The sequence below is a fragment of the Podarcis pityusensis genome, assembly GCF_964106645.2.
Source record: "Podarcis pityusensis genome assembly, chromosome: 8".
NCBI lineage: Eukaryota > Metazoa > Chordata > Lepidosauria > Squamata > Lacertidae > Podarcis > Podarcis pityusensis.
In genome coordinates, this window is record NC_138033.1 from 68,972,744 (window position 1) to 68,985,623 (window position 12,880).

Genomic DNA, 12,880 nt, shown 5'->3' on the forward strand with positions numbered 1-12,880 from the left:
GGAGCAGGCATGATGTGGTCTGGATGATGAGAGAAGTGTTGGGACTTCTTTTCTCCAAGGCACTTTATGGCATGATGCTAGAAGAAGCTCGATGGCGGGAATGTGTGAGCTACGTCAACACCAACATGGAGAATGCAGTAGGAGCTCTGTATGTTAGAGAGACTTTTGCTGGCAAGAGCAAAAGTATGGTATGTTGTTGTCTCTTGATTTTCTTATTTTTCCATGTTCCTACACCCCTCACCGTCCCAGCCACTGTGAAACTGGAAGTGAAAATGACTGACCTCATCATAGTCATATGAAAGTGTGAATTTCAGTGATGTCCAAACAAGCCCATGGTTCTTTCTTTTGATCATGCAGCAATATAGGAGGGAACTGACACAGATACATTTCTGCTAGCAAAGAAACAACCTTAATGTGCCTAGCTTAGCCCACACCAATGGCACTGACTTGGGCCACACACTGTAGGTGCCCAACGTGACCCAACCACACCATAATATCATGACACACATGCCGTGACATCATGACACACGCTGTAGTGTCATGATGTCATAGGGCAGCAGTTCTCAACTTGTGGGTCCCCAGATGTTGTTGGACTACAACTCCCATCATCCATAGCTAGCAAGGCCAGAGCTCAGGGATGATGGGAGTTGTAGTCCAATCACATCTGGGGACCCACAGGTTGAGAACCGCTATCATAGGGTGCAGCGCAAGCCCCAGTGGCACAGCAACAATTGCACCCTTCCCGTCCAAATGTCACATTTTCTCTCTCCCCCAACTCTGTGTTCTCTTCCACCTCCCCAAATCCATGCTCTCTCTTCCCTCCTGCCAGATATCTGCACTCTTTGCACACCTGCCCCCACATTTTGTAGATGCACAGCCCCTATATGGGTAATTTTGTGGGAGCTCAGGCACCCAGAGCCCTGGGGAGATGGGGCCTATGGCCCAGACCTGATGGAGCTTCACTTGGAGCTCTACATTCTGTTATTGGAAACGGCATGAGAATTATACCTCCCCCATCTATTTTTGCCTCAGGTCCGAGACCTCATTGAGAAAATTCGTGAAGTGTTTATCGAGACACTGGATGAATTGCAGTGGATGGATGAAGCATCGAAAGGGAAAGCTCGGGAGAAGGTCAGAAGAAATGTGTGTCTAAGAATAGTTTTCAGTAATGAAATTTCACATGACTGGGTTTTTTTTCCATATTTTAAAAAATAGCAAATATATCAGACGTTCATATATCTTATGAAGACCATTTCTCTGTCTGTCTCAAATATGAAGCAATGGAGAATTTCCATACAAGATGCAGAATAGGGGTGAGCAAGCCTAGGACGGGGGTGAATGTGGCCCTCCATACACCTCTATCTGGCCCCCCAAACTCTCCACAGATAGCATCCCCTCCCCAACCACACACCCCTCACCATCGCTTATTGCATCCTCCTTGAGTGCTTTTGCCTTGCTGGGATACGTCCTTGAACTCTGATGATGCTTTTACAGAGGACAGAGTGGTGTGAGTCCACTTAGAAACTAGCCTACAGCACAAAGGGGGGAAATTGTATGTGTTGCTCTGCTCACTTTGCCTCTGGCCCTGCCCACCACTGACATGTTGTGTCCAAAGGGTTCCCCACAAGGTCATGTGCCCCTCTGGTTGAGAAAGAGGGGAAAGCAGGTATACAGTAAGTTGCATTTCAGCTCTGCAAAAATCAGAGGTTTCTATACATGTTTGTTCCAGAGGATTATCTCAGTTCAAAGACAGGCAAAAGCACTTGAGAAGGATGGGGAACAGGACCAGTGCGAAGCCTGTCCTGAACACGGGGAATGGTCAAGGGTGATGTCCATGGGCCAGATGGAGAGGACCCCCGGATTTGGACCCCCAGTCCTGAGGTTATCCCCCACCCCCAGTTTGCACCTTCATTGAGAAATAAATATTGGTGTGCTTTGGATCTTCTGAAGTATTGTAAACTGCCTCGACCATGGCAAACAGTAGTGTAAAATAAATATTGTGGTGTTTTTAAAAAATAAATGAATGTGAAAGGTTGGAAAAATTGTATACAGACACTGTAAAATAAAATAAACAAACCCAGTAGATGGATATGATACTGCCTGGACCTGGAGAAAGGCAGGAAGTGAGGGTTTGGTTTCTGCTGTCTTCTTCTAGGTGACTGCAATTAAAGAGCAGATAGGTTACCCGGACTACATTCTTGAAGGTCAGAATGAAAAGCTAGATCGGGAATACACAAATGTAAGTGTGAAGGCGATACCTGGACATTTCCATTAAGGACAGTTTTGGGATTGTAGCCAATTGGTGGTCCTACTCAGAGTACACCAAATGACTTTAAGGGATATGACTAACTTGGGTTTATTAATTTCGTTGGGTCTGCCCTAAGTAGAACTTAGAATCATTGAATTGTAGCATTGTAATGGACCACAAGTCATCTAGTCCAACCCCATGCAATGCAGCAACCTTTTGCCCAACATGGGATTTGAACCCACAACACTGAGATTAAAAGTCTCATGCTCTACTGGCTGAGCTATCCCTTCTTCATTGGATGTAACATTTTGTCTATAATTACTGGTAAAGGTAAAGGTAAAGGGACCCCTGACCATTAGGTCCAGTCGTGGCTGACTCTGGGGTTGTGGTGTTCATCTCGCTTTATTGGCCGAGGGAGCCAGCGTACAGCTTCCGGGTCATGTGGCCAGCATGACTAAGCCACTTCTGGCAAACCAGAGCAGCGCACAGAAACGCCATTTACCTTCCCGCTGCAGCGGTATCTATTTATCTACTTGCACTTCATGATTTTGAACTGCTAGGTTGGCAGGAGCAGGGACCGAGCAACTGGAGCTGACCCTGTCACGGGAATTCGAACCGCCAACCTTCTGGTTGGCAAGTCCTAGGCTCTGTGGTTTAACCCACAGCGCCACCCACAATAATTACTGGTAGACATGCTTTATAAGACAATTGTTTTTACACAATCATACTCCCTTTGGTTTTTCTATGTAACTGGGCATTGGTGTCTACTTGGTAATAGGGGCAACAACTCAGCAAAAGGACCTTCAAGACAAATGCTTGTATTATTATTAATTTTTACAGCTGAACTTCAGTGAGCATGAGTACTTTCAAAACATCCTGCAAAACCTCCAACATGGAGCTCAGAAAAGCCTGAGGAAGCTCCGGGAGAAGGTTGACCAAAACCTGTGTGTATCTCTATGGATTGCATAATGTCTTGCAACAGGACAGGGGAAGCACTTTCAGCCTAGGGGTGAAACAATCCAGGGGCAATAATCCAGGGGCCGCGTGCTAGCGGGTTAATGGGGAGAGAAGCAAAAGTGGGCAGAACAACAAATGTAAATTCTACTTTCGTAGAGTAGGCTGGGTTCTGTACACTCTCTGTCCTGCCTTCATCCAGGCAAGAAGCATTTTCAGAGACCCAGGTCACATTCCAGTCAGACAAAAACATTCAAAAGAGGGTGAAGTTCAGGGAGAGTAAAGGGGGGAGCCCCAGGGGTCAGACAGAAAGGCCTTGAGGGCCACATTTATTCATTTTGCCAAGATAATATGGGTATTCAGGGAGCAGAAGGCATCTTTAGGGGACACTCAGCAGCTCAGCAGCTCTTAAACCTCCAGTGCCTGCTGATTATTCCCTACAAACCAGACTTTGGGGCAGAGATCTAGGGCCTCACTCAGCAGAATGAACCCCAAAATGAGTGAAGCAATTCACATTTCCATCAAACGAGAGGGTGTGTGTAAGATCATGAAGTCCAAAATCTGAAACTAGGCCACAGAGCATCAACTTTGTGATCAGAAGGTCCAAGGTTCCATTCTTACCATCCCCAGGCAGGGATGGGAAAGACTCCCTGTCTAAAACTCTGGAGAGCTACTGCCAGTCAGTGTAGACAATACTGAGTTAGATAGACCAGTGGTCTAACTCAGTATGAGATTTTCCTATGAACCTAACTGCACCTCTGCTATGGGGTGGGACATGATTTGCTTAACATGGAGGGGAATCAGAGGGTGGTAGGCCCCCTCAAACTTTTTGCCCCAAATCCAAACATTGTTTCAGAATCTTGATGAAAATGAAATGATGGGGGAAGCTTGCAGATAAGAAATATTAAAGAATTCCCTGCCCTCTAATGCTTCTATGACATTTACCTAATGAGGGTCAGCACAGAGTTCAGAAGCTCAACCTTCCAATAATAGGATATTTCTACTGCTTTATGTTAGCAACTGTCCCATTGTTGTGCTGGGGCCCCTCCTCTGTTTGTGTGGTGTTTTCCTCCTTGCATCATGCTACACGAGTTAGCACTGATCCTGACAACGGCTTTCATCGCTGATCTCTTTCAGATGGTTAATTGGTGCTGCTGTGGTCAATGCCTTCTACTCCCCTAACCGGAACCAAATTGGTAAGTCCCAAAATATTCCAACAGATTTAGGTGGCAACCCTGAACATACCTACTCAAAGTAAACCAGTGGGACTTACTCCGAGGTAAGTTAGCAGTGAAAAATGCATGTTTTAGTGACGAATCAAAAGGGAAAAAATGCATTTCAATAGCTTTGCAGGATATTAGGCAAAATGGCATGCAAAGAAGAAATTCAGACTGAAATGGTGCTGGATTTTCCTGAAAACTTTTTTTGGGGTGGTGGTGGGGAACCCCACAAATGTGCGTGGAAATGTGGAGAACTGAACTTTCAAGTGGGACAATAAGAAACTGAAAGTAAGATTCACCCCTCCCTGGTGCACGCCTGTAGACCATGTGATACTCTTGGCAATGGAACACACTTGCTGGGCAGGGATATGTGGAGCTAGGAAGACCCTTAGGTAGCCAAGTTGCTTTAAATGCTGAAAGAAGAACCCTGAACTGCACCCAGTAGCATGCCAGCAGCCAATGTAGCTTCCACAGCAGAGGCTTAGCATCCAGGAAATCCATGCAGTTCCTCAGTCACCCTCAAAATCTATCACACTGAATGATCTTCCATTGCCATCATAATTTCCCTTTTCATCTATTTTCTGTAGTATTCCCAGCCGGGATCCTGCAGCCTCCCTTTTTCAGCAAGCACCAGCCGCAAGCCCTCAACTTTGGAGGTATTGGGATGGTAATCGGACATGAAATCACTCATGGGTTTGATGACAATGGTAAGGCAAGTCAGCAGAGCAGCTTGATCTGCCCCTTCCCTGGTAGCTCGCTGGGTTGGGAAGAAAGGACGGGGAGAAAGGGGGTTCAGAAACAGAGAGAGAATTAGGTGTCAACAAAAGAGAGGGGAGAAAGTCGTAGGGATGTTTGGAAAAAGAGAGAGGTGTTAGCAGTGCTATTTTTGTAGAAAAAGAGGTGCCAGAGCTCAAAATGAACCCTTGTTGCGTGGCGAATTTTCCCCCCAGTGGAAATAATGACACATGACACAATTATTAAGGTTAATGGGCTAAATAAGGCCACAACTTTATTGGTTACAGGTGATGAGCGGTATTGGCTTAGGCATTGGTCCTAACCAACTATATCCAACTTCAGCCTGTCCGCTTGAAGTCCAGGAAGGGTTAACCACCAGTAGGGAGAGTCCTGCTGATGCACATCAACTAGGAACTCCCCCAGGGTCACCGATTGGGGGTGTGCCTTAGGCCCTCACCTCCATAGGCTTCAGACAGGGCCACGTCCCCTGGAATCCTTTTTCGGACTACCCTTCAATATACGGGGCAGGTGATGGCGTTACCTCCCCTCTTCCATCTACAGTACCAATACCAATGCCTAACCGCCAATACCAAGAAAGTTTTGGTGATTTGTAGGCGAAAACCAAGTGGCTGGTGCCAGTTTGCTAAGTGGAAAAATTCCTACCAGGCCCCTCAACAGTGACCAACCGAGGTCCATAGCAAGGTCAAAGAACGAAAACCTTATAGGGCGGGAGGGTGGGAAAAGCAGGAACAGCTGGCAGGTGGCAAAGAGGGAGATCCCCAGCCGTGTCCCGGTTTAAATAGGGCAGGCCACACCCCCAGAGCCAGCCGATTGGCTGGCCAGGAGGTGACACAGCTGGGAATCCCCCCAATCGTGCGGTGGGGCCATGAAGCCCACAACTCCACCTCCTCTGAAGGGCAGAAGTGGCTTTCTCTTAGAACAGCAATGGCGCCCACCTGAGAGGTGCCAGAGCTGAGCTCTGGCTGCAAAAAAAAGCCCTGGGAGTTAGAAAGAGTGAGGGAGAAACATGGGAGTGTTGGAGAACGAGAGAGAGAAAAAACAACATGGTGGGTTGGAGAAAGAGAGAGAAATAAAACCATAGGGGTGTCAGAGAGAGGAGTGTCATAGCAAGCCTATCCAGTCAAATAGCTTAGTTCTCTTTCTCAAGTCTGGCAGATTTTGGTATGTGTTTTGTTGGAGATATATATATATTTATATATATGAGAAGTGGATTTTAGCTGTGTTTCATATATAATTTTAGAACTTAGAACTTTTTTTGTAAGTGCTCTACAAATACTGTGTTTCCACATAAATAAAAAGGAGGTGGCCCTGCCTACCATCTCTGGCCTAGGGCCCCTGTGTTGTGATGTGAGTCCCTACCAAGTTGCTCATTTCTTTCTCCTCCTCCCCAAACAGGCAGGAATTTCGACAAAGAGGGCAACATGTTTGACTGGTGGAGCAACTTCTCTGCCACACACTTCAAGGAGCAGTCTCGCTGCATGATCTACCAGTATGGCAACTACACCTGGGAGCTGGCAGGGGGACAAAATGTGAGTTGGGGCCACGGAGGCACTGCCCCACCAACCTCAGTATGCTCTCAATCAGCCCCCACCTTCATACCTTCTTACTTATGATGAGTCTAGGGGGTGCCCATGCCTGTCACCTTCCTTCTTCTCAGTCTCAGTGTTGCCCTTGCAGAACTCAGCAGAGGAGGAGGATGGGGGCAAAACTAGAATTAGCTGGCCCTGCCTCTGGCACCACCTGCTGGTGGGCTCCCTGCTTTCTGCCCTACCAGTTCCAGTGGGCAGCCACCAAAGGCTCCACTTCCTAGCCCATCGTTCATTAAGACCAGATTGATGAGTATCTGGGAGAGGCCCTTTTTTGTGGGTGGTGCCACGTATTGTGGAATTCTCTCCACAGGGAAATCCACTAAGTCAAGGGTTGCCCTTGGGGGGGGGCAGTGGGCACATCTGAAATTCTGAGTGCATTGTCACCCGTCACAAAATGGCTGCTATGTAGTGCAATGATTTCAAAAGTTCAAAATTATTTCGAGCTATAATACAACCGTATGTGGAACTGAAGAGCATTTGTTGTCGTAGGTCAGTGGAATCAACACACTGGGAGAAAACATTGCCGATAATGGAGGCGTCCGTCAGGCCTACAAGGTGATTTGAAACTGTTGTGTGTTTTCACTGAGAGGTTCTGCAAGATTACTTATTCACGGCTGGAAACTGGGGGTTGAATTTTCTGCTTCTGGGTTGTATATTATTATAGATGTTGATGATGAGAATAGTGGGTGAGATGCTCCTAAGACGTCCCATCAGCATAATGATTTCTGCATGTGCAATGGGGCTTTTGCTCCCTTCTCTTCACCCTTCACACACCCCACACCTCCCAAAATTCACTTGGGGGGCAGGAGAATGCCCAGAACAGCCCACAGGGAGGAAGAGAGCAGATTGTTCTGCCTGACAAGCTGACATGCTTGACCAGATGAAACTTTGTCAGTGTGTGACATTGGCTTCCACCCAATGTACTGTAGCCAACTGAGTTTGCTCAGAGTAGAACCCTAGTAGTAGTATTAATAGTATTTTATTAATCACCTTCTACACCAAGATTTCCCAGACTTGGGTCGCCAAGCTGTTTTTGGACTACAGTTCCCATCATCCCCAGCCACTGGTCCTGCTAGCTAGGGATGATGGAGGTTGTTCTACCTACACTATCGTCTCAAGATGACATCCAATAAAAACAGCCCAAAAAAAGCATTTAAACAAAAGGGTGGGGGTGAGAGGAAGCCAATTCATGTCAAGCAAAACTAAAACAATATACAATACTCATAGCAAAAGTCCATTTATCTCGCCGGGAAAACTTGTCGGGACAAAAATGTCCTCACTTGTTTCTGGAAAGTGCAGATAGTAGATGCTATTTTACAGAACTGAAAGCCCTGCTCTGAGTTACTATGGAGTGGGCTTCTGAGATCTTCAGAATTTGTAGGAGAAACTCCACTGACAGCCCTACAACAGGTGGATTTCGTATTTAGCAATTAGGGCATCTTGAGGCGGCCATCTGTTTTGTGAAAATAACAGGGGTGGGATAAGAGTTCATTTTTACTATTAGCCAGAGGTGGTGTAGTGGTAAGAGTATCAGGTCCAGGGCCCAGATGACCAGGGTTCAAATCCCCACTTGGCCATGAAGCTCTCTGAGTGACCTTGTGCCAGTCGCAGTACCCAGCCTAACCTACCTCACAGGGTAGGTTGTTGTGAGGATAAAAACAGGAGTGGGGTAGAGGCCCATGTGCCTCACCATAAGCTCCTTGGAATAATTTTGTTGTTTAGTTGTTTAGTTGTGTCCGACTCTTCGTGACCCCATGGACCAGAGCACGCCAGGCACTCCTGTCTTCCACTGCCTTCCACAGTTTGGTCAAATTCATGCTGGTACTTTGACAACACTGTCCAACCATCTTGTCCTCTGTCGTCCCCTTCTCCTTGTGCCCTCCATCTTTCCCAACATCAGGGTCTCTTCCAGGGAGTCTTCTTTCCTCATGAGGTGGCCAAAGTACTGGAGCCTCAGCTTCAGGATCTGTCCTTCCAGTGAGCACTCAGGGCTGATTTCCTTCAGAATGGATAGGTTTGATCTTCTTGCAGTCCATGGGACTCTCAAGAGTCTCCTCCAGCACCATAATTCAAAAGCATCAATTATTCGGTGATCAGCCTTCTTTATGGTCCAGCTCTCACTTCCATACATCACTACTGGGAAAACCATAGCTTTGGAGTAATAGCGGGATATAAATGTAACAAGTGGAATGGTGGAGGATATTGTGTTTTTCAAGCTACTCATTTGGGTGTTTTAATTATTATTATTATTATTATTATTATTATTATTATTATTACAGGCCTATTTGAAATGGGTGGCAAAAGAAGGACAGGAACCAAGATTGCCTGGGCTTGATCTAACCCACAACCAGCTCTTCTTCCTCAACTTTGCACAGGTGTTTTTGGTCATGGGAAAAGAGGATATTTATTTGGGAGCAGGGAGAGAGCTTATTTAATGTAATGTTATGCATTTGTCTGGCTTGTACGCTTTCTCCTTCTGAACCACATCGGCTCCTTAATGTGGGAGAGGTATCGGTCAGAAGCTCAAAAAGTGAATGAGATTTAATACCCTGAGGTTGGTGTGCCTGGCCCCTTCTTCCTGTGAGGAATCCCTCCAATACGCTGCGAGGGGTGGGAGCGAAATCCACAGCAAATATGCCTTCCAAAAAAATTGTGGCATTTGAGGCCACTGTGCTCACCTCATGTCTATTTGCATCAATTATCCTGCTGCTTTGCAGTCCCAGAGCTGTACTTGCACCCACAACATGGGTTGTAATATTCAATGTTCAGCTGTCTCAAGCTTTGGGGTCAATGCTGATTTTGAATGGTTTTATCTGGGTATTCTGAAGCTTTCTAGACTCAGTTACAATCAAATTCATTGTCCATCTCCCAGGTATGGTGCGGTTCCTACAGGCCAGAATACGCCAGCCAGTCTATTAAGACTGATGTCCACAGTCCACTGAAATACAGGTAAAGCCCCCGTGAAGCCTTCTCCCACCTTCTGCTCACTCACAGACCGCCGCTGATCCAGTGGACCAGTTCACTACCTTTGCAATACTTCCAGCTTTCCATTTCTCTGCACCCATTCTCAACAACAGCTCTCTCTTTCCCTGCTTCGCCAGGATTCTCAGCGGGGGAAATGAACAATTGGAATGTTCATAAGCATTCCGTAGCAGCTCAGCAGCTGCACTAGTGTCATTCCTCTCGAGCTGAGCACACTCAGCCAAAAAAGCAAGAATGGTTGCCAAAACTATAGTTTACTTTCTATTGCGAAGTGTTGTTTTGCCAAGTTTATTACATCCATTGATTGTCAGATTGCAGCCACAAAGTTACAATTCCCAGAGTAGTTTAGCAATTGATCCCTCTTCCTGGGGAATTCTGGGTGGGGAATAGGGATCTCCAAGCAACTCAGCACCCTTAGCAAACTGTAGCCCACAGGATTATTTGTGACCGTAGGAAGTGAGAAGAGTGTGCCTTCAATGTCTAATGTGGCTGACAAGACACATTGTGAGGGGTGATTGTGCTCAGGCACACGAGGGGGAGTTTAAGGCTTCCTTCCCTAGAAGCAGTTTTAGTGAAAATCCTCCCTCCCCAGGCAGCAATTAGCATCCTGATAATGTTTGCCAAAGGGGACGCGGGTGGCGCTGTGGGTTAAACCACAGAGCCTAAGGCTTGCTGATCAGAAGGTCAGCGGTTTGAATCCCCGTGATGGGGTGAGCTCTGGTTGCTCTGTTCCTGCTCCTGCCAACCTAGCAGTTCGAAAGCACCTCAAAGTGCAAGTAGATAAATCGGTACCACTCCGGCGGGAAGGTAAACAGTGTGCAATTAAAGCCATAAGTGGCAGGTCAATTAGTGGTGAAGCTGCCATAAGGAAAGATCACTTTCAGCCATTCCAATTTCTATGCATTTTGTAAAAGAAAAGGCCCTCCTGTGGTTCTCACCTAATCCCACACATTCCTTTCCAGTCCTCAGCTTCTCTCTCTCATCTATTCTTCCCTCCTAGGGTGATGGGCTCCTTGCAAAACTTTGAAGCCTTTTCTGAAGTGTTTCACTGCAAGAAGGGCACCGCCATGCACCCCGCTGAGAAATGCAGGATCTGGTAGCCAAAGGACTTGGCCTCTACAGTCAGACCTCCGTTGTCCGAATTTGTTCGGGTTTCGCCAATGACGTGCCTGGTGGTCTATTTTGTCTCTTCCCCTTGCCTGCTCCAGTTCAATCACAGCCACGGTTTACGGTGCAACTATCGCAGCAATGGTGGGTCAAGCTACAGTTGTGACTGCGGTGATTCAAAGTGGACTAAGCACTAGTGTTTTGACATGCCACCTGTGTTGCTTCAGGAAAGAAAAGAAAAAAAAGACTCTCTCAAGACATTGACTGTTATTAAGATACATCAGGGTTCAAATGATTAGCTACTTCAGAACAAAAGACAGTTCTATTTTTCAGCAAGGAGTATTACTTTTAATATGTCTTATGCCTTTTGGAAGTTTGGCAAAGTATCATTGAGGCTCCCTCACCCCATGCTGCTACTGTGTTCATCTTTGTCCGAGGATGGGATCGATCCACCAGCCCCTCCTAGCTGCACAATCTCATTTCATTCCCAATTAATGCTGCTTTTTGCATACAGCCTTGCTCTCAGACAAGTATGCATATAAGTCATAGAATAATGGGGATGTATCCCTGAGACCATCAAGTCCAACCTCCTTACTCAACACAGAATCTGCTGTGCAGGATGCGATTCCAGCATCTCTGAGGGATTCCCTGCTTCAGTACCTCCAGTAAAAAATAATTGTAGCATTGTAGGGGGTTGGACTAGATGACCCTCTGGACCCAGTCCAACTCTATGATGCTGTGATTTTCTGCAGCAGTCACTTCGGCTGTTGATAAGCCTGTTAAACCTAAGACCATCTGCCTATAAGCAGAGGCTCTACCACTGCGCTGCAGCTCATTAACTTCATGGTGCTTGCCAGCCATGTCCTCTTCCAGGTACTCCATTCCATCCCCCGTATCAGTTTCTTTTCCTTTCTTCCTATTTTCCTCTCTCTATGATCCCCAAACCTGCTCAGCCCTCATTGGGCTGGGAGTTTTTTTGCAGCATGTGTGAGGGAGGGTTGCATCCATTAGGTTCCCATATATATATATATATATATATATATATATATATACACACACACACACACACACACACACACACATATATATATATATATACTCTATTTCTGCAAACCATGAGTTTCAAGCATGCCAAGACCTCCTTCTCAGTGGCCCCATTTTGTTTTTTTATATACATTTTTATTAATTTTTTAACATATCAGTTCCAACAGTCATACAACATATCTTCACATCTTATACAATATTTTTGACTTCCGTCAACACCTCTGATGATTTTCCGTTCTCAGTGACCCCATTTTGAGCTGCAATCCTGCTGGCACTCAGCAACAGAGTTTGCCGACAGGGGGACCAGAGGTGCTTGCACAACAAGCCTGCCTGGCAATTCTACATGCCTTTTTTTTTCCAGCCAGGAGGGGTGGTGGGGGTTAGGGTGTGCTACCCATGCAAGTCCAACCAAAACAAGCTGGAGGAACTGCACAGCAGCAGGGGGAGTGTTAGGGAACGTCCATACCCTCTACCCAACAGTAGATCGAATGGCTCGGTACACTGCCATGAAATTCCCCGCAGCTTGCATTGTGATGACCTCTTGTGAAAGGTAGCAACATGTCTTGGCTTTCATATGGTGAACTGTCCCTTCAGCCTGTCAGCTTTTGCTGTAAAGTGATGCTAAAATCCATTGGTTCCCTGGCACATCTTTTCTTTTAAATGCTTTCCACTGGCTTACTGGAATACAGAAACTCCACGTCGTCCAGAAGGCTGGGTAAGATAGAAGGCCCAGCAGCACAAATGCAGCACTCCATATCTTTCTAGAGCATGGTCTGCACCAATTTGCAGTAGCCCTCTGAGATGAGGGGACAGGGTGGTCTTTCCCAGCCCAGGCAGAGTAGGTCCTCTACCACTTGCTGCATGCGGCCCCCAACCCAAACAAATGCCTAAGGAATGAATGCTTGAACACCCCATTTTCACAAAGCCAGTTGTAACTATTATAGAACCACAGAATTCTTGAGTTGGAAGGGTCCCTAGTC

General features: G+C 46.5%; 1 protein-coding gene across 4 annotated transcripts in view; it reads left to right on the plus strand.

Moving 5' to 3' along the window:
- Positions 1-12,531, plus strand: part of MMEL1 (membrane metalloendopeptidase like 1) — a 45,113-nt gene extending 32,582 nt beyond the window's left edge. For all 4 annotated transcript variants that reach the window (XM_081016103.1, XM_081016104.1, XM_081016102.1 and 1 more), the window contains exons 13-23: positions 60-188; positions 1,033-1,131; positions 2,156-2,239; positions 3,089-3,192; positions 4,340-4,398; positions 5,010-5,129; positions 6,574-6,707; positions 7,257-7,322; positions 9,047-9,142; positions 9,640-9,716; positions 10,750-12,531. In XM_081016103.1, coding sequence (XP_080872229.1) covers positions 60-188; positions 1,033-1,131; positions 2,156-2,239; positions 3,089-3,192; positions 4,340-4,398; positions 5,010-5,129; positions 6,574-6,707; positions 7,257-7,322; positions 9,047-9,142; positions 9,640-9,716; positions 10,750-10,849 — 1,068 coding nt within the window. In that variant the 3' untranslated portion in view covers positions 10,850-12,531. The remainder of the gene's footprint in view (positions 1-59; positions 189-1,032; positions 1,132-2,155; positions 2,240-3,088; positions 3,193-4,339; positions 4,399-5,009; positions 5,130-6,573; positions 6,708-7,256; positions 7,323-9,046; positions 9,143-9,639; positions 9,717-10,749) is intronic.
- The last annotated feature ends 349 nt before the right edge of the window (positions 12,532-12,880 follow it).